General features: G+C 42.3%; 2 protein-coding genes across 4 annotated transcripts in view; both read right to left on the bottom strand.

The window, feature by feature from the left end:
* LOC146557705 (scavenger receptor cysteine-rich domain-containing protein DMBT1-like) overlaps nt 1-20,466 on the bottom strand; it is a 57,692-nt gene that overhangs the window by 3,105 nt on the left and 34,121 nt on the right. For 2 of the 3 annotated variants that reach the window (XM_085247822.1, XM_085247821.1), the window contains 7 exons: nt 20,093-20,407; nt 19,392-19,691; nt 17,855-18,160; nt 16,203-16,517; nt 13,618-13,932; nt 12,981-13,280; nt 11,767-12,072 (listed from right to left, as the gene is read on the bottom strand). In XM_085247822.1, coding sequence (XP_085103948.1) covers nt 11,767-12,072; nt 12,981-13,280; nt 13,618-13,932; nt 16,203-16,517; nt 17,855-18,160; nt 19,392-19,691; nt 20,093-20,407 — 2,157 coding nt within the window. The other variant, XM_085247823.1, reaches the window with a different exon arrangement.
* On the bottom strand, nt 2,578-7,291 carry LOC146557706 (uncharacterized). Its single transcript, XM_085247827.1, has 2 exons — nt 3,615-7,291; nt 2,578-3,468 (listed from the first exon to the last, which is right to left on the bottom strand). Exon 1 carries the CDS (start codon nt 7,267-7,269, stop codon nt 4,042-4,044), a length of 3,228 nt encoding a protein of 1,075 aa, XP_085103953.1. The 5' UTR covers nt 7,270-7,291; the 3' UTR covers nt 2,578-3,468; nt 3,615-4,041.

The following is a 20,466-nucleotide window of genomic DNA, read 5'->3' on the forward strand; positions in this document are numbered from 1 at the left end:
TGCCTGCCTGCAGCACTAAAGGACTCTGTGAGAGAGTGTGTCTCGCCCTAGCAGCACCTGTCCCTCTCCTCCTCTTCAGTTCGTCTCAACATACGTGCCTCATATTCTGTGATATGATTTACTCTGAGGTGTTTGACAAGGTTAGTGATGTTGCCACAACCATACATGCCAACCCTCCCGATTTTTCCGGGAGAATCCCGGAGCCACCATTCTCCCAATTTTCCACCTGGACAACAAAATTGAAAAACCATATTGCAGAATTCATAGCGCGGCCAAGCCAATTCTAGTTTCCAACAATGGCGGCAGCGACTTAGTTTTAATATTACTCTTATTTCTCTTTGTGGGTCGCAAAAAAACCCAAACTTTTAACATGTTTTCAGGTGAGAATGTAGCTGTGTAAACTTCAAATATCTGAGCCGATCGACACATCGTCTTCAAACCCCCGCGGGCTTTCACTACTCGGGTTAAACATGATATATAAGTCACTTTGATAACTTAAAAATGTTATTGTTTGGCTTTTTCAGTGTTTTGTTTGTTCGTGAGTAAATCGGTTTGGCTGAGATTAAAGTTATTAGATTAGATTAAATTAAATTAAACTTTATACAGCCGTATTTCGCACATGACTATGAAAGGCGGAAGAGGAAGTAGTTCCTTTGAATGTAGACAATCCGAATGTTATAGTTTCTTTCCACTGTGTTGCTGTTAATGATAAACTACAAATTAACCCTAAATTACTAAAAATATCGATATTTTAATGTGAGAATCGATTCTAGAACATAAATGACTGGTATCGGAGGAATCGATATTTCAGGATCGATCCGCACATCACTAGCGGCTCTGGCATGCGGGACCTGTCGGTGGTCTGGATAGCATTTGGAGCTTCGCTAGCAACCCGGCATTTCATCTCCGACAAAGTTATCCCCGAGAGAAGTAAAGCAAGTGTGTAAGTCCATCTCTGAATGTTTGTAAAGCATTCCTGCTAAGCTTAACAAGCGACTGCCTCTTCTTGCTGCTACTTCAATCATGAAACTGCTTAATGATCAGCTGATCGGCTTTTCTGTTGCGAGTCCGTCTCTCTTGTTTGTTTTTGGTCCACTTTGCACCAGAAAGAGGAAACCAGCGGCTGAATAACAGCAGCACGTTTAAGCTTGATCAGCTGTTGCTAGAATGTATTTAATATTACTTTCTACACCAGGATCTTTTTCTACGTAGCTGACGCTGGTAACTGTGCAGGGGCGGATCTAGCAAAGTTTAGCCAGGGGGGCCGATAGGGCATTAACAGGGAAAAGGGGGCACAAAGACATACTTTTCTTTCTTATTCTCATTTAAAATGTCGAGCTTTTAATTATTTAATATTTATCTGAATCTTACACCCAAAGTTTTAATCTGATGTAAAATGTATAGAAGTCAATTATTGTATATAGTAACTGTTAAGTCTAATATACCCTAGTAAGCTATAGTACTTTTTCCTTTGGGAAGGTACCATCTGTGCAGTCTGCAATTTTGTTGAAGAAAGATGTTGAATCTATTTAATATTTCTTGAAAAATAATTGATTTCTGTGCATTTTTTTTCACACTGCATCAAATTAAGGTTGATTACGTCGATTAAGCATCATGAGGTGGAGCGTGAGGGGTGGTTCCCTATTTTTTATTTATTTATTTTTGTTGTTGCTGGGAGTTGGAACCCTATTAGTTAGGTTGCTTAATATTTATGCTAAGTACTCTTTAAAATACCAGAATAGGGAGGATGGTGTAGGTTTAAGTTTATTAGATTGATCAGTATTGCTGAACTATGAAATATTTTTTTTTGCATACAGGTATAACAGAATAGCTTTAGTGTAGTTGTTGTTTTAAACTTGAGTATGAACTTATACAAAATGCAGCAAGATATTTAAAAAACAGTTTTGTTGATTAAAAAACACTATATCGGATTCATATCGGTATCGGCAGATATCCAAATTTATGATATCGGTATCGGTATCGGACATAAAAAAGTGGTATCGTGCCATCTCTAGTACCAATGTACCTGCACATGTGATGTGACAATAAAAGTGATTTGATTTGATTTGATTTGATTACATCAAAGGACACCATGGTTTCATCTGGATCCAGGGTAAGTTTCTGGACCTTGTCGGTGAAGTCGGTGGAGTTCTTGATGTGGTGTGGGGTGTTCCCCACAAGAGGAGCAAGGATGGTAGCAAGGTGTTTAGCAATGTTATAAGTGGCTGAGTTTATGCTACTGACTATGGGTCTGAGTGGGACAGCTTCCTTGTGGATTTTAGGAAGTCCATAGATGCAGGGTATGGCATCCCCTGGGTAAAGGCGGTGATATGTAAGGCGATGGTTTGAAAGAGGAGTGAAAGAAGCCATCTATGTCCACTGTGAGCGACCATCTTTGAACAGAGGCGGTGGTTTACGACACCAACTCTCTGCCTTCTATAATCCAGTTTTGAGATCCCTTCCAAGACGCCTTAACGCCCACTCACATCCTGGGCCATCTGATCTCAGGAATTCGCATGATAAGGTGGGGCCAGGTTTCACAATGAACACACCCGAAACTCTGGCTGATTGGGACCCACACCCAGTTTCATACCTTGGCTCAGGCGATTAGAGGATCATCAGGGGGTCCTTTTGTCCCTCTGTGGGGGGTTACTCCCACTAGGTTTATATCTGGGACTCTCCACCATTTGACCTTAGAACTGAAGAAGCTTCTCGGATGAGAAGTGAAACGTCTTCAAGCAACTTAAAGAAGTCCAGACGCCTTTCTTTGCAAGCTCCTTTGACTACGGAACTGGAGTGCATCAAATAAAAATACTAATAGTACCTGGAACTGCTGAGGATGTCACTTTTACAATATAGATATTAATGTAAAATCACAACTGCTGCGCACCTAGTTTGTCTAAAAACACGATTGTTTATACACTTTTTGTCGTGAGAGCTAAATTAAGACAGAGCTAGCTAGATGTGATTGACAAATAAATATATAGGGTCCTGTAGCCACATATCACCTGTGGGATGCAGAGCCAGGGTACAGCAGGATAGTACAGAGCAGGGGAGTGTGTGCCCAAATGTGTGGAGAACTGGCTGGGTTTCTGGCTGATCTCAGCAACAGAAAGCTGAACTGAAAAGACTATTTATTTACCATTATTACTGCTGATGCTGGAGGGGCTCAAAATGACCCCTGCAACCAGTTCTCATTTTAAGAAATTCCAAGTGTATTTTAAATTTGACTACAACTCTAGAGCAAGTTGGAACAAGGCCATGTCTTCTATGAACGGTCTGTAAACATTTGCAAACTAGGAAGACCAGTTGCTGGCCTTCTGGGAGAGAAATGAAGGAATGAAGAAGAAGGAAGCAATTGTAGCTCCCGTTAGCCACCACGCGGACAAGTTCTTGTTTACAGATGATTTATTCAATGTTCGGCGACAAGATCACTCAGCGTCGTCATCATCATCATCATCGTGAGAACTACCCAAAGAAAACGATTGCAATAAGCAACATGTTTACAATAACTCTTATCACAGTAAATCCAAACAATAAAGGTATAGACACATAAATGCCCTTTTATGGCACTTTCATTGAAACTGAAATTAACAGAGGCACCCTGAACACACCTCATTGCCTGCTGTAGCCAAACGGGAGAAAGTCCGTTCTTCGCGCGAGCCGCTACTCCTCTCAACGGTGAGTCCACAATTGGGTTTAATTTAACTTAACTTAACTTATGTGTTCTTTAAACTTAAGTCCAGTTTAAAGCAGTAGGACGATGCAGCTGAACTCACAGAGCGCCATGCTTCTCTGCTCTAGTGTCACCACAAACTCAGTCCGTGCTGCACGTTACTTCCGCTACCACCAATTACAAAACAAAGTTCCACAATTAAAGGAAACTTACAAATATAAACATAAGAAAAACATTGGAACACTTCACTGTTAGTTACACTCCCACCAAATCACCTGTGATTTTCCCATAAACGTAACATGTATGGATATAACAAGAAATCACATTTAACATTAATTGAACTTGTGGATTGGCAAAGTGACTCTTCAATTAGCCTCCAGTAGAGTTACAGTCTTTTGAATAGGTCTCTCCAGATAGGTTGGTTTTGTGGTGCGCCTTCCTCTAGCATCTAGAGTTGAGTCACTGATCAACAACCTCACACTTCTCACCTTTCCATCCTGTCCCAGATAGACATCTATGATCCTTCCCATCTTCCATTGACTACGTGGAGCAGAATCATCCTTGAGAAGCACAATATCATTGACTTTCGCATTTCGTCTTGCTCTGTTCCATTTTTGTCTGCTCTGAAGATTCAACAGATATTCCCTTTTCCACCGTTCCCAGAAGCTGTTGGCTAGGAACTGTACTCTGCGCCATCGTTTTTGCAGGTACACATCTTCCTTGATAAACTTTCCAGGAGGTGGGGGAATAATGCTTGACTTCATTGTCAGAATGTGGTTAGGTGTCAAGGGTTCTGGACCAGATGGATTGTGCAAATGCTCTGATGTTAATGGCCTGCTATTCACAATTGCCATAACTTCGTAGAGGAAGGTTCTTAACGAACTGCTGTCGAGCCTTTTAACTGCTTGGTCGAGAACGGATGCCAGAACACTACGCACGGTGCGTATTTGGCGTTCCCAAACCCCACCTTTATGACTTGCAGATGGTGTGTTCATAACAAACTCACATCCAATTTTCTTGAGGTTCTCTCCATCCATCTCCTTCATGGCTTCAGCGAACTCGTGCCTTGCACCAATGAAATTGCTGCCTTGATCACATCGAATTTGCCTGACACTTCCACGCAATGCAATAAACGAACGCAAGGCATTGATGAATGCATCAGTTGTTAAGTCCTCAAGCATCTCAATATGTATGGCTCTTGAGCACATGCATGTGAGTAAAAGCCCATAACGCTTAAGCTCCTTTCTGCCATCCTTGACATAGATAGGCCCGAAGCAGTCCATCCCACAATATGTGAAGGGTGGAGACAACTCCGTGCGTTCTTGTGGGAGGTTCGCCATCCTTTGTCCTTCAGTGTTCCGTCTAAACTTCCTGCATTTTGTGCAGTTGTAAATATGAGAGGAGACTGCCTTACTGCATCCAAGAATCCAAACACCATTGGCTCGCAGCTCGTTAACAGTCATACCTCGACCTTGGTGCTGCACCTTTTCATGATGATGCTTGATGAGCAGTGTTGCCAAATGGCTTCCTTTAGGAAGGATAGCTGGGTGTTTCACATGGGGGTGAAGACTGGACATTGTTAAGCGCCCTCCAACCCTGAGTACATCCTGCTCATCAAGGAATGGGTTTAATTTGTGCAATTTATTTGCCTTGTCAATTGCCTTGATTTGCCCATTAAGCTTGAGACTCTTCATGGTTTCAGCAAGGTGTGTTGCTTGAACCAGTTTGATGAGAAAAACTTCTGCCTCCTTACGCTCCTGCAAAGTGGTGGGTTCACTAAACCTTGGTTTGTGGCCTTTAGCTGCCCTTGCTCTGCGTTTCAGTATGGCTACAGCTTGTACTGCTCTTGCCCAATCTGAAAACCTTTCAAGACGATCTAGCAGTGACCTCTCTTCCCTTGAGTGAATTTTGTGGACATGAGTCTTTCGTAACTCTGGGTCATCTTCTGATATTTCTCCCACTGTGAACACACTACTTGGGAGGTTTAGCTGCCACAGAAAATTTGGACCTCTAAACCAGTTAGATGCCTTGAGCTGTTCTGCTGTCTGTCCCCTAGAAGAGTGGTCAGCGGGGTTGTCTTCTGAAGCAATGTAGTTCCATTGGTCAGGATGTGTGCTCTGCTTGATACGTTGGACACGGTTTGCTACAAAAACATGAAATCTCCTTGCATCATTGTTGATGTAGCCAAGGACAACCCTTGAATCAGTCCAAAAGTATTCCTGCAGGCCTTCCATTTCAAGCTCTCTCTGGAGCATGTCACTTGTGCGCACTGCCACCACTGCTGCAGAGAGCTCAAGTCTTGGTATAGTTGTTACCTTTGAAGGAGCTACCCTTGCTTTCCCCATCACGAGGGAACAGTGCACTTCTCCCGATGCGCTTATTACTCTCAGGTATGAGCACTCTCCATAACCTGAGGCACTGGCATCTGAAAAATGATGCAGCTCGTATTTCACAACTTTGCCAAAGCTTCCTGGTAGGTAGCATCGTTGTACCTTTATGGTTGCTAGATCTTGCAGTCCTCTCAACCAGGATTCCCACTGGGGCAGCAGATGGTCTGGAAGAGGATCATCCCAACTAACTCTCTCGAGACACATTTGCTGGAGGATTTTCTTTCCTAAAAGGATGAAAGGTGCGACAAAGCCAAGCGGATCAAACACCGAGGCCACGGTGGACAATACCCCTCTTCTGCTCATGGGTTTTTCTTTCACCACCACTCTAAACTGGAAATCATCTGATGTGACACACCATTGTACACCAAGGGCTCTCTCCATGTGTGGTTCATGAAGAGCCATATCCAAGTTGTTGGCTCCTCCAGCACACTCTTCCTTTGGGATTGATGACAACACCTGCTTACTGTTGGAAATGAACTTATGCAACCTTAAGTTGCCAGTGTTGCAAAGCTCCCTTGCTTCATTCACTAGCTGGATTCCCTTTGCTTCGGTGGATACACTAGTCAAACCGTCATCAACATAAAAGTTTCTTTCTATGAAGCGGACGGATGCTTCGCTGAAATTCCCCCTTGCCATTGCAGCAAGATGTTTGAGGCCATAATTAGCACAGCCTGGAGACGAAGCAGCTCCAAACAAATGGACTCTCATGCGATAGACTGCTGGCTGTGCTTCTAAATCTCCATTCTCCCACCAGAGAAAGCGGAGGTAATCTTGGTCTTCTGCCCTCACGTGAAATTGGTGGAACATACGTTCTATGTCACACATGATTGCAACCTTTTCCTTGCGAAACCGACACAAGACACCAACAAGGGAATTTGTCAGCTCTGGACCAGTCAATAGATGATCATTTAAAGATGTCCCCTGAAACCGGGCTGAACAGTCAAAAACAATGCGGATTTTCCCAGGCTTTTGCGGGTGATAAACACCATGGTGTGGGATGTACCACACTGGGTGTTTGTGGAGATCAGCCTTGGGGATCTTCTCAGCATCTCCACGCGCTATGGTCTCTTCCATGAAGGTTTTGTAGTCCTGGTAATATCTGCTGTTTCTCCTTAATTTCCTTTCTAGGTGCTTAAGGCGATGGATAGCACACACCATATTGTCTGGCAAGCTCGGCCTTTCTCGTTTAAATGGAAGAGGCATCTCAATATGACCATCTTCTTTGTGTTTGATTCCTTGTTTCAATTTCGACAAAAACTGGAGGTCATCTTGAGAGAAGTGATTGTCCTCAGCAACTCTCTCATTAAAGTCACATTCAAGCGCTTTAATTATGTCAGATGAGATGACTTCCTTGATCTGTGTTCTGCATACATAGTGAACTTCCTGTTTGGGACTTGATGGAAGCTGAAGTTCCGGTGTCACTTGCCTTGTGATGACTTGATGACTCACTCCAATAGTGTCTCCACAGTCTACGTATGGGCTGCCATGTCCAATAATGCTCCATCCCAAGTCTGTTCTCTGTGCAAATGGTTGATTTTCTTCACCGCACACCACCTCTCTAGGAAGAAGTGCCTGAGAACAGTTGTAGCCAATTAGTAGACCAACATCACACCCTTGACGAGGAGCAATCCTATCTGCAATCTGCTCAAGATGGGGCCATGCCATTGCTGTCTCTGGTGTGGGTATGTGGTCTCTGTTCGCCGGAATGAACTTTCTTGTGTAGGTTGTAGGAAGAGTTATTTTCTTCTCTGAGTTGAATCCTCTAACTTGCAACCCAGAGATCCTTTGGCAAGCTACAACTTTGTTTGTAGAGGCCATAGTAGATAACTTTAGCTTGACCTGTTCCCCCTTTGCATTTAGAGAATCTGCTGCCTCCTCAAGAATGAAAGTTGTGTCACTTTGCGTATCAAGGAGAGCATACACAAGTGTTTCTCTGTCAGGCTCTTTCATCATTGAAACCCACACAGGAATGATTGTAGATGTCTGAATGTTGGTGTTGTCATGCTGAACTCTGTTGGATGTTGCTTCACTTATTGCTATAGCTTCTCTTTCTTCTAGCTGTTCATTGCTTTGTTCTCTGTGTCTAGCTTCCTGCCTTATTCCTTCAGTCTTTCGTGTCTTTTGTTCTCTTTGATCATCGTGTAAGCAAGTTGGATGCCTTTTCTGGCATGTACTGCAAGTGCTTCTGTACTTACAGTCTCTCGAGTGATGTCCAGGCTTTAAGCAACCAAAGCATAGCTTATTATCTTGAACAAACCTGTGTCGTTCCAATATTGGTCGTTCCAAAAATTTTCTACATTTGTACAGACTGTGGCCTGGTCTTTCACAAAACAGACAACTGCTGGCAGCAATCTTCTCATCAGTGTTTGTTGTTAGAACTTTAGCTGCAGGAGTCTGGTTTCGTTGTGGCTTGACCTTTTCTCCATCGCACTGTTTCAAGGCATGGAGTGAAGTCACAGGATTGCATGCGATCCTGGCTTCCCTTATGAGAAACTGCACAAACTGGCTAAAGCTTGGAAATCTGCCAGTCTCCTCCTCTATCGTCAACACTTTCCTATTCCACCTTGATGTCAACCAATCGGGGAGCTTGGAGAGGATTTTTTGATTCTCATTGCAATCATTAAGAACCTCTAGACCTTTAATCTGGCTTTCCGCAGCTTCACAGCTCCGTAGAAAGTCCACAAATTCCTGAAGTTCCAGACTGTCCTTGGAGCCAATTCTGGGCCATGCACTGAGTTTGTCTCTGAAGGCTTTGGCAATAAGGAAGGAGTTTCCAAATCTCTCATCTAATACTTCCCATGCTGCCTTATAAGCAGCCTCAGTGCCTAACAGGAAATAGTTTTCAACAGCCTTCTTAGCTGGTCCACTAACGTACTTGCACAAATAGTAGATTTTCTCAGAGGCTGGTATGTTTTTTCTTTCGATTAAAGTTTGAAAGGCAGCCTTCCAGTTCTTATATTTTAGCGGGTCACCACTGAATGTTGTCGGCTCTGGCATAGGAAGACGACTGGCACTAATAGAATCTGCTAATAACATGGCAAGTGCTGCGATGCCACCATCATGCTGTGGATGTATAACAGCTTGTTGTGGTAAGTGTAACTCTGGTGAGTTATGTATGTGACTTGTGTGCTGAAATCGGTCCCCTTCCCTTTGGCTTTCAGTTTTACATCCATGCAGTAACTGCTTAATTTCTTCTTCTGAATCTTCATCTTGCTCTTGCTCATACACTTGCATGGTTGCCTTAGCCACCCTTAACTGTTTGAGTGCTTCCAATCGTTCCAGTTCCTTGCGTTTGTCTTCCAAAAGCTTTCGCCTGGCAGCATTTTCAACCTCAAGTTTTGCTTGTAACTGTGCTTCTTCTTCCTCCATTCTTAAACGTCGTCTGCAGGCTTCAGCTGTTTGTTCTGCAATCTGTCTTTTATCTTCAGCCTCCAGCTGCAGAAGCTCTGCTTGCTGACACTGTTGTTCATGAAGGATTTCCAGTGTTGCTTGGGCTGCAGCCATTTTAGCAGCAGCTTCTTGTCTGCTCATGGATGACGCACTGGAGGACTTAGAAGCGACTCTTGATGCAACGTGTGACTGTTTGTATTGACTGGAAACCTGTGAGTGCTTACTGACGCCATATGATTTCTCAGACATTAAAAAAGATTCATCTACATTAAACTGTGGTTTGACTGGTGCCTTTCCTCTCAAACGTCTTTGTGCAGTCTTAATAACAGTTCTTGTTACCTCCTCGCAAGTATCAATTCTGCGGCGTGCATTGTTATCAGGAATGTCCACCTGACGCCAGTTTTCATATGCTGTGTTTAGTTCGCTGGAAGCAGTATTAATGTTGTTTATTATTGCTTGCAGCTCTTCATCTGAACAATTGTCAGAAATTGAATGGTTAGCATCCTTTGCTAGAACCTTCCACTTTTCGTACTTGATCTTAAAACTTTGCTCCAACTCCTTAATCCTTTGGTTTAACATTCCTCTTCCCTTTTCAGTTAAGGTTCTTGACCTCTGGCTTTTACGAGGTGGGTTTTGAATTTTTTGTTGCGCACACTTACTTGTTGATGGATGAACATCTGATGTTACTCGAACTTCTTGTGGACCATCTGTATTTTGCAGAGGAGAACTGCACAGTGGAGGGTTTTGCTGAGGCCTGGTCACAGTCTCTGCCTCAGGATTGTCACTCAGTTTAGAGAGATTTGTGACTGACATGTTAGGCTAAGTAAAGGAGTCTGATAACATAAATAACACTGCTTATAGCTTGTAACAAACTTGGTTACTTCCTTTGAATAAAACCTTGCATAAAATCCAGGACTGCTTTAGTAGCTTATTCTTATAACCCTTAAACACATGTCTGAAATCACTAACAACCCTTAAAGACACATATTTTTCAAACTCATGATCAATTGTAAACTTGAACCTTCTTGCTTGCAGCTACAATGAAGCCACTTCAGGACACCCTTATTAACACTTTAAAGCATCCAAACTTGCAAATGGTCTTCAGGTTAATTTTCTGCAGCACACTTGAGAAGATCAATATGTCCTTTCTTTGAATTGTTAGGATGAGCAAACCCGTTCTTGGCTTCTGGCAGGAGCTTGGGGACCCTTGTAGACACGCTAGAGATGACTTATGTTCCTTTCTTTCTCGCCCACTCACAAGGAGCAGATGAGTTCTCACTGTAGCTCCCGTTAGCCACCACGCGGACAAGTTCTTGTTTACAGATGATTTATTCAATGTTCGGCGACAAGATCACTCAGCGTCGTCATCATCATCATCATCGTGAGAACTACCCAAAGAAAACGATTGCAATAAGCAACATGTTTACAATAACTCTTATCACAGTAAATCCAAACAATAAAGGTATAGACACATAAATGCCCTTTTATGGCACTTTCATTGAAACTGAAATTAACAGAGGCACCCTGAACACACCTCATTGCCTGCTGTAGCCAAACGGGAGAAAGTCCGTTCTTCGCGCGAGCCGCTACTCCTCTCAACGGTGAGTCCACAATTGGGTTTAATTTAACTTAACTTAACTTATGTGTTCTTTAAACTTAAGTCCAGTTTAAAGCAGTAGGACGATGCAGCTGAACTCACAGAGCGCCATGCTTCTCTGCTCTAGTGTCACCACAAACTCAGTCCGTGCTGCACGTTACTTCCGCTACCACCAATTACAAAACAAAGTTCCACAATTAAAGGAAACTTACAAATATAAACATAAGAAAAACATTGGAACACTTCACTGTTAGTTACAGCAATGAAGCTTATTTGCAAAAGAATAGCATACTACATTAGCTGTAGTATGGTGTTTAGCACTGTCTCACTGAAATATACATGGAAACAGATGTCATCTTGCTGGAAGCATCTGTTTCTCTCAAACTTGTATCTGGATTTCAGCATTTTTGGTGTTTTGCCAGATTTTCAAGCTGGCAGTTTCATGGGCATTAATGCACCCTCATACTGATGCTGTTGCTTGAACTAAAGACTGATAAGCAGTGTGGTCCCTCACCTCTTTACTTCACAGGACACAGCTTGTTTTCCAAAAAGAATTTCACTTTTTGATGATGTTAAATTCTTTTTGATGTTCTATTGTGAATCAAATATGGATTTGGAAATCTTTGCATTTATTCTTTACTTACATTAAAAAAAAAAAAAGAGAGAGATCCAAACATTTTGTTTTTGGAACTGGGTTTGTATGTTTTTCTTACCTGTGCAGAAAACACCAGCCACTACAGTGTTGTTGCAAGTCCTGTCTCGATATGGATATGGTCTTTGTTGACACTGATTCAATGTAGACTCTTTTCCATTGCATTCAATTTGATTTGTCCAGGTCTGTCCTGTACCAGGGCCAAGCTGAAGAAGCTTATGGGGCCTCCCACAGTCCAACTGTCTGCACACCACTGCTGCATCATTGATGTCCCAGAATTCAGCACACACAGTCCCCCACTGGCCTTTATTGAAATACTCTACTCTTCCATCACAACGAGTGGATCCACCGGCTAATCTCACATTACCTGGAAAGCAGAGTTGTTATATAAATCTAACATAAATCTATAAATACAAAGAAAAATGCAAAGAAAAAATACAAATGAATCATATCACCAACAGACCATTTTAGACTTAATCAGCTATGATTTCTGCATCATACAGATGGAATATGTTTTACAGCATCAAAAATGACTCAGAAATTGCTCTTTTCATAGTTTCAATGTTGCTGACCCTTGGCTATATTACCCTCACTGGGTGATCAGTGCATCATCAGATCAATAGCATTTACCATTGTAAGTGGTTAATATTCATCTGTTGTCTCACATTGTGTTTGCTAAATGCTGGTAATGGTGAAATCACTTGTTAGGCATAAAATAATTTGCCATATTGCATTTGTTCTACCTAGAAGTAGACTGTCCATTTACAGGTATCAAAAAGGTCAAGTTGACCTCAATGAGTAAAGGGATTAATTATGTGTAATAATAATTTAGAGCAATTCAATAGCAAAATTGTGTAAAGGAACGGTGACGAAGAGAGGAAAACAATATAAAAACAAAGGTTCAAAGATGCAGCTTCATGCTAAATCGTAGTGGCCAGCTAGCTGACTGAAACATGTGCAGCACTGAAGCACAGCCTATTTACAGCATCTTATATGGTCCAATTCTTTTGTGTGTTTGTGAATAGTTTGTGTGTGCTTTGGCTGGCCTAATCCTATTGGTCTTCTCTCTGTATATGCACTGCTATAGCACACATATGTGAAGATAGTGACATAATTTATAACTTGGGTTGTACCTGATTAACACGTGTTTAGAATACAAAAATATTGATCTGATGGTTTACATCAACATTTTAAATGGAAAAAATCATACTTGATCTGTTTGATAAAGAACTTCATGGATTCATTTTCTTTTTGAAATATAACATCAAGTCTTACCTGAGCATACCACAGAGGCCTCTTCAATACCTTCGGTGATAGATCTGGTATAGTTCCTAAATGTGCACTGTGTGACAGAGCTCTCTCTACCATTACAGTGGATCTCATGTCCTCTCAAATCTTCAATTTGACCAAATGACCTTGAAATCTTGACAGGATCTCCACAATTTATCTCTCTGCACACCACTGTGGCTTCATTCATTCCCCAGTTAATATTAAATGCTGGTGACCAGTGTTCACCATAGTGGACCTCCACCCTTCCTGAGCACATGTCAGTCCCATTGATGAGTCGAATGGTAGCTACAAAGCAAAGAGGACAAAATCAGCAATTAGTTGGTGCCTGAAAATTGCATTAATTGAAATCCATACAATATTCTCACTGATGTCATGGAAATAACTGTGATATAAATTGTGGTGGGCCGTGGACTGCGGTGCCGTGCGGATGCGCCTGCACGTCATCTGCAATCACGCCCTCTGTGTTAAAACATGGGGAATCAGTGTTGTAAGTTGGTGTAAGTGTGGTTGAAGCCGAGAGCTGCAGCCACATATAATAAAGATGGCTTTAAACAACAACCTCTGGAAGTCATATCTAAAGATTAAAAAAAGACACAATATTTAATGACAAAATAGTTTTTACCTGAACAAATCACTCCTGCATCTTCACGGTGGCTGCACGAAAATCTTTCAGAGGGGCGATACCTGCAGTGCCCAAGGGACGTCTCATTACCCAAACAGTTGACAGAAGAATACCAGATTACTCCTTGGCCTTCACCAAAGAAGGCCTTAGATTTTGCTCTCTGAGGTGTTCCACAGTCCATGGCTCTGCACACCACCTCAGCCTCTCTGAAGTCCCAGCCATCATCACACACTGTTCCCCACCGGCCGTCATGCAGAATCTCCACTCGGCCAGAGCATCGGTCAATGCCGTTCACAAGCCTTATTGGTGGTTTACCTGAGGGCACACGTTAAAGTATTAGCAATGAATATTTCAATCTCTTACTCTTTTTTAAATCCAGTATTATCAGATTTTTAAGGATATCTTCAACATGCTGTATGCTGATGAGTGTCCATCATTATCTGAAATGCAACCAAAAGATGTTAATGGCTGTCCCCCTTTTCAGGCAATAGCTCATACTGGACAGTTCGTATGTCCAAGAAACTTTAAAATGTGGTTAACTTCAGCAACAGGTGTATTTTAACCCAAAACACAGTCTTACACCAAATGTAACCAGGAAATTTTGGTGCTAAAGCTCAGGTCCATTTACTGTTGATTTAACTGAGGAAAAACATAGATAGAGTATGCTTGGGGAGTGTGAGTGTGTGTGTACAGTGTCCATTTCTGTTTGTCTCCACTGTGGCGTGGGTGTGGTCTCTGGCCGGCTGCAGAGGAGGGGTGACGCAGTGAGATCCTGGGGTGGCGCAGGGGCGGGGTGAACAGGTGTGCTGGGATATGAATGTGGTTGTGACTCTTTATATGTTCACAGTGACAGTCGGAGGAGGAGGAGAGCGGACCTGACAGTAGAGAGAGGGAGTGTCTGTGTCCCAGTGAAAAGCGAAAACCACAGTTGTAAATAAAAGTATTGCTGTCATCACAGTCGTGTCCAGTGTATGCATAATGGGTCAAACGTTACACCACATTGGGCGAGTGCCAATTATTTGTATATGTGTGCATGAGGGTGGGAATGCATGTTTGTGTCTGTGTGTGCCTGTTTGTCTGTGTCTATATGTCAGGTCTTAGACTCCACCTCTCTGGACATATCTCAGGCCCCCCCAGGTGTGGGGACCTATCACCCCCACAACGCTCCCTGTCGGTGGCTGATGCCCTCAGATGTTGGTGCGTTTCAGGCAGGTTCTCGGTGTCCAGGGCTGGGCGCTCAGGTATGTACCGGCTCATTCCTGGTGGCTGCTTGGCAGGGCCTGCCGCTTGTGGCTCAGTTGGGCCCCTTCGGCAGGGGTGGGGGGGGGGCTCGTTCCGTGGGCCCAGGGCTCGGTTCATTCTTGTGCGGCTGCCTGCCGGTGGAGCCCGTGGACACATCACTGCAGCCCCCTGTGGATTCCGCACCAGGACTGCTGGGTGACCCAACATCTGTGGCTTTCCTCAGTTCTTTCCAGGAGGGTGGGGCGGTTGCCCCTCCGATGGTCCTCCCTGGGCTCTTGGACTCTGGGGGGCCTCTAGATATTTGGGGCCTGGATCTCCTCCATGCCTGCTTCTTGTTCTGGGACGGGGATATGGCTCCCCACACCATCTAGCAGATCGTTAAATGGAGAAACATTTTGAATACATGCACACTCACGCACACAGATGTGCACACAGGTGTACACATGGGTGCTCACAGACACAAACTATATCTTTCTTGGCTGCTACCTCAAAGCCCATTGTGCATTGTGTGTGTGTTTTGGTGCAAGAAATAGTGAGTCAATGTGTGACATAACGACAGATGTAGAGTCAGCGAGGAAGAGAGCAAGTTCTGCCTATTCCAAAATAAAAAACATAAATGCATATGTTCAGTCGACCACAATCGTAGACAAGGGAATTGACACAGGGGGAAGGGGACACAAAGAGTGACAGAAAACAGCACACATGATGAGGGACTACAAAATAAGACGGGAAGTACAGAATAGAGAGAGACAGACTAGACACACAGACAAAAAGGGAAACAAATGGAGAAGAGACAGACTACATACAGGGAAATGTCTAAAAAATTAGACAAGGAACTAAGAACTACAAATATGAATAACTAAACTAGGACGCACTTGAAAATACTAATAGACACAAAAGGCTAAAAATGTAGAAAGAAACCCACCAAATAATAAACCCATAAAAAAAAAACCAAACTAGGGAAAAAAACAGAAACCATGAAAATGAGAGAAAGTGAGTGTAATCCCAGTGCCCTTTTGAAGACAGATTAAATGGCAGGGTTAAATGTGAAAGAATATCTGTTTTGAAGTCAGTACCAAATCAAAAATACAGATTCATCTGCTCTGGTGACCCCTTGGGAAAAAAGAGAAAAAAAATTAAGTGCATAAATCTCAGTCATTATCTGTTTCAAAGTATGATCAGTGGCTAACAACTTGTAATTATTAACCAATAAGCGTGTAGTTTACCAGTTACCCTCCCACCACCACCACAGTTGGTGACATCACATCACAGCAATAATTTATACTGTTTGTGATCTCGTAAAAAATTATGTTTGAATTTTGAACATAATAATAAGGATTTACCTGCACAGAGAACACCAGCATCATATTCATGCCCGCAGGTTGCTCTTGTAAAACCTTCGACTGAGCATTGCTGAAGAGATGTCACATTGCCGAAACATGAATTGCTAGCCTCCACCACTGACCCACTGCCACGGCCAAAAACAGCACCACCATGAGCTTTCACGGCACGTCCACACTGCAGCGACTCACACACCGCTCCAGCTTTACTTAGAGTCCAGTCCGTGTCACACACTGTGTGCCACTGGTCATCATGACGAACCTCCACTCTTCCAGAGCACTCATCAGTACTGTTAACCAAGCGCACCGCCAAGCTTTCTGTGAAGGCAAATAAACTAAATATGTAGCCACAGGTATGGAAGAATGACCAACAAACAACTGTGATGTATTTAGGTATATTGTACACCGGTTAAACTCAGAAGACAATATTAAACTTTTTTTTTAAATGATAAAGAACATTTAAGCTGCCAATATTACTCTTTGGCATTTTTCATATAAAATTTTTTTTTAAATTTATGTAAAAACAGAATTCAGTGATTAATTCATATTTTATTCACAATACAATCTTGAAAATATCAAATATTCAGTCTGAGAAAATGCACAATTTTAACATCACAAATTGTAATCTAAACATTATTATTAGTATAGAATTGGAGTATGTCAAATAAAAGTACTAATAGCACCTGGAACCGCTGAGGATGTCACTTTGACCATATAGAAATTAATGTAAAATCACAACTGCTGCACCTGGTTTGTCTAACAACACGATTGTTTACACACTTTTTGTCATGAAAGCTGCTCAAAATTAAGACAGAGCTAGCTAGATGTGATTGACAAATAAATATATAGGGTCCTGTAGCCACATATCACCTGTGGGATGCAGAGCCAGGGTACAGCAGGATAGTACAGAGCAGGGGAGTGTGTGCCCAAATGTGTGGAGAACTGGCTGGGTTTCTGGCTGATCTCAGCAACAGAAAGCTGAACTGAAAAGACTATTTATTTACCATTATTACTGCTGATGCTGGAGGGGCTCAAAATGACCCCTGCAACCAGTTCTCATTTTAAGAAATTCCAAGTGTATTTTAAATTTGACTACAACTCTAGAGCAAGTTGGAACAAGGCCATGTCTTCTATGAACGGTCTGTAAACATTTGCAAACTAGGAAGACCAGTTGCTGGCCTTCTGGGAGAGAAATGAAGGAATGAAGAAGAAGGAAGCAATGAAGCTTATGTGCAAAAGAATAGCATACTACATTAGCTGTAGTATGGTGTTTAGCACTGTCTCACTGAAATATACATGGAAACAGATGTCATCTTGCTGGAAGCATCTGTTTCTCTCAAACTTGTATCTGGATTTCAGCATTTTTGGTGTTTTGCCAGATTTTCAAGCTGGCAGTTTCATGGGCATTAATGCATCCTCATACTGATGCTGTTGCTTGAACTAAAGACTGATAAGCAGTGTGGTCCCTCACCTCTTTACTTCACAGGACACAGCTTGTTTTCCAAAAAGAATTTCACTGATGATGTTAAATTCTTTTTGATGTTCTATTGTGAATCAAATATGGATTTGGAAATCTTTGCATTTATTCTTTACTTACATTTTTAAAAAGATCCAAACGTTTTGTTTTTGGAACTGGGTTTGTATGTTTTTCTTACCTGTGCAGAAAACACCAGCCACTACAGTGTTGTTGCAAGTCCTGTCTCGATATGGATATGGTCTTTGTTGACACTGATTCAATGTAGACTCTTTTCCATTGCATTCAATTTGATCTGTCCAGGTCTGTCCTGTACCAGGGCCAAGCTGAAGAAGCTTATGGGGCCTCCCACAGTCCAACTGTCTGCACACCACTGCTGCATCATTGATGTCCCAGGATTCAGCACACACAGTCCCCCACTGGCCTTTATTGAAATACTCTACTCTTCCATCACAACGAGTGGATCCACCGGCTAATCTCACATTACCTGGAAAGCAGAGTTGTTATATAAATCTAACATAAATCTATAAATACAAAGAAAAATGCAAAGAAAAAATACAAATGAATCATATCACCAACAGACCATTTTAGACTTAATCAGCTATGATTTCTGCATCATACAGATGGAATATGTTTTACAGCATCAAAAATGACTCAGAAATTGCTCTTTTCATAGTTTCAATGTTGCTGACCCTTGGCTATATTACCCTCACTGGGTGATCAGTGCATCATCAGATCAATAGCATTTACCATTGTAAGTGGTTAATATTCATCTGTTGTCTCACATTGTGTTTGCTAAATGCTGGTAATGGTGAAATCACTTGTTAGGCATAAAATAATTTGCCATATTGCATTTGTTCTACCTAGAAGTAGACTGTCCATTTAAAGGTATCAAAAAGGTCAAGTTGACCTCAATGAGTAAAGGAATTACTTTGACCCCCTGAGCGACCGTGGTTCAGGGGGTTGGGAAGTGTATTTGTAACCGGAAGGTCGCCGGTTCAATTCCCGATTCTCTGTCCTTGATTCTCTGTCCTTGTCCTTGTGTCCTTGGGCAAGACACTTTACCTACTGGTGTTGGCCAGAGGGGCCGATGGCGCGATATGGCAGCCTCGCTTCTGTCAGTCTTCCCCAGGGCAGCTGTGGCTACAACCGTAGCTTGCCTCCACCAGTGTGTGAATGCGAGAGTGAATGAATAGTGGCATTGTAAAGCGCTTTGGGTGCCTTGAAAAGCGCTATATAAATCCAATCCATTATTATTATGTGTAATAATAATTTAGAGCAATTGAATAGCAAAATTGTGTAAAGGAAGGGTGAAGAATAGAGGAAAACAATATAAAAACAAAGGTTCAAAGATGCAGCTTCATGCTAAATCGTAGCGGCCAGCTAGCTGACTGAAACATGTGCAGCACTGAAGCACAGCATCTTATATCTTATATGGTCCAATTCTTTTGTGTGTTTGTGAATAGTCTGTGTGTGCTTTGGCTGGCCTAATCCTATTGGTCTTCTCTCTATATATGCACTGCTATAGCACACATATGTGAAGATAGTGACATAATTTATAACTCGGGTTGTACCTGATTAACACATGTGTTTAGACTACAAAAATATTTATTTGATGGTTTGCATCAACACTTTAATTGGAAAAAATCATACTTGATCTGTTTGATAAAGAACTTCATGGATTCATTTTCTTTTTGAAATATAACATCAAGTCTTACCTGAGCATACCACAGAGGCCTCTTCAATACCATCGGTGATAGATCTGGTATAGTTCCTAAATGTACACTGTGTGACAGAGCTCTCTCTACCATTACAGTGGATCTCATGTCCTCTCAAATCTTCAATTTGACCAAATGACCTTGAAATCTTGACAGGATCTCCGCAATTTATCTCTCTGCACACCACTGTAGCTTCATTCATTCCCCAGTTAATATTAAATGCTGGTGACCAGTGTTCACCGTAGTGGACCTCCACCCTTCCTGAGCACATGTCAGTCCCATTGATGAGTCGAATGGTAGCTACAAAGCAAAGAGCACAAAATCAGCAATTAGTTGGTGCCTGAAAATTGCATTAATTGAAATCCATACAATATTCTCACTGATGTCATGGAAATAACTGTGATATAAATTGTGGTGGGCCGTGGACTGCGGTGCCGTGCGGATGCGCCTGCACGGCATCTGCAATCACGCCCTCTTTGTTAAAACATGGGGAATCAGTGTTGTAAGTTGGTGTAAGTGTGGTTGCAGCCGAGAGCTGCAGCCGCATATAATAAAGATGGCTCTAAACAACGACCTCTGGACCTGCCATGACTCAATCACGCCACATAAATAAAACAGAAATTCTGATCAGAAAAAAAATTCCAAAGTCATATCTAAAGATTAAAAAAAGACAAAATATTTAATGACAAAATAGTTTTTACCTGAACAAATCACTCCTGCATCTTCACGGTGGCTGCAATAAAAGCTTTCAGAGGGGCGATACCTGCAGTGCCCAAGGGACGTCTCATTACCCAAACAGTTGACAGAAGAATACCAGACCACTCCTTGGCCTTCACCAAAGAAGGCATTAGATTTTGCTCTCTGAGGTGTTCCACAGTCCATGGCTCTGCACACCACCGCAGCATCTTTTAAGTCCCAGTCATCATCACACACTGTTCCCCACCGGCCGTCATGCAGAATCTCCACTCGGCCAGAGCATCGGTCAATGCCGTTCACAAGCCTTATTGGTGGTTTACCTGAGGGCACACGTTAAAGTATTAGCAATGAATATTTCAATCTCTTACTCTTTTTTTAA

This window comes from Mchenga conophoros, linkage group LG15 (genome assembly GCF_057382185.1).
Source record: "Mchenga conophoros isolate Kocher_MC1m ecotype Shallow Benthic linkage group LG15, M_conophoros_male_GT1.1, whole genome shotgun sequence".
Taxonomy (NCBI): Eukaryota; Metazoa; Chordata; class Actinopteri; order Cichliformes; family Cichlidae; genus Mchenga; species Mchenga conophoros.

What these genes read in the sequence shown, in the direction of transcription:
- LOC146557706 (XM_085247827.1), bottom strand. Translation starts at nt 7,269, where the DNA reads ATGCCTCTTCCATTTAAACGAGAAAGGCCGAGCTTGCCAGACAATATG.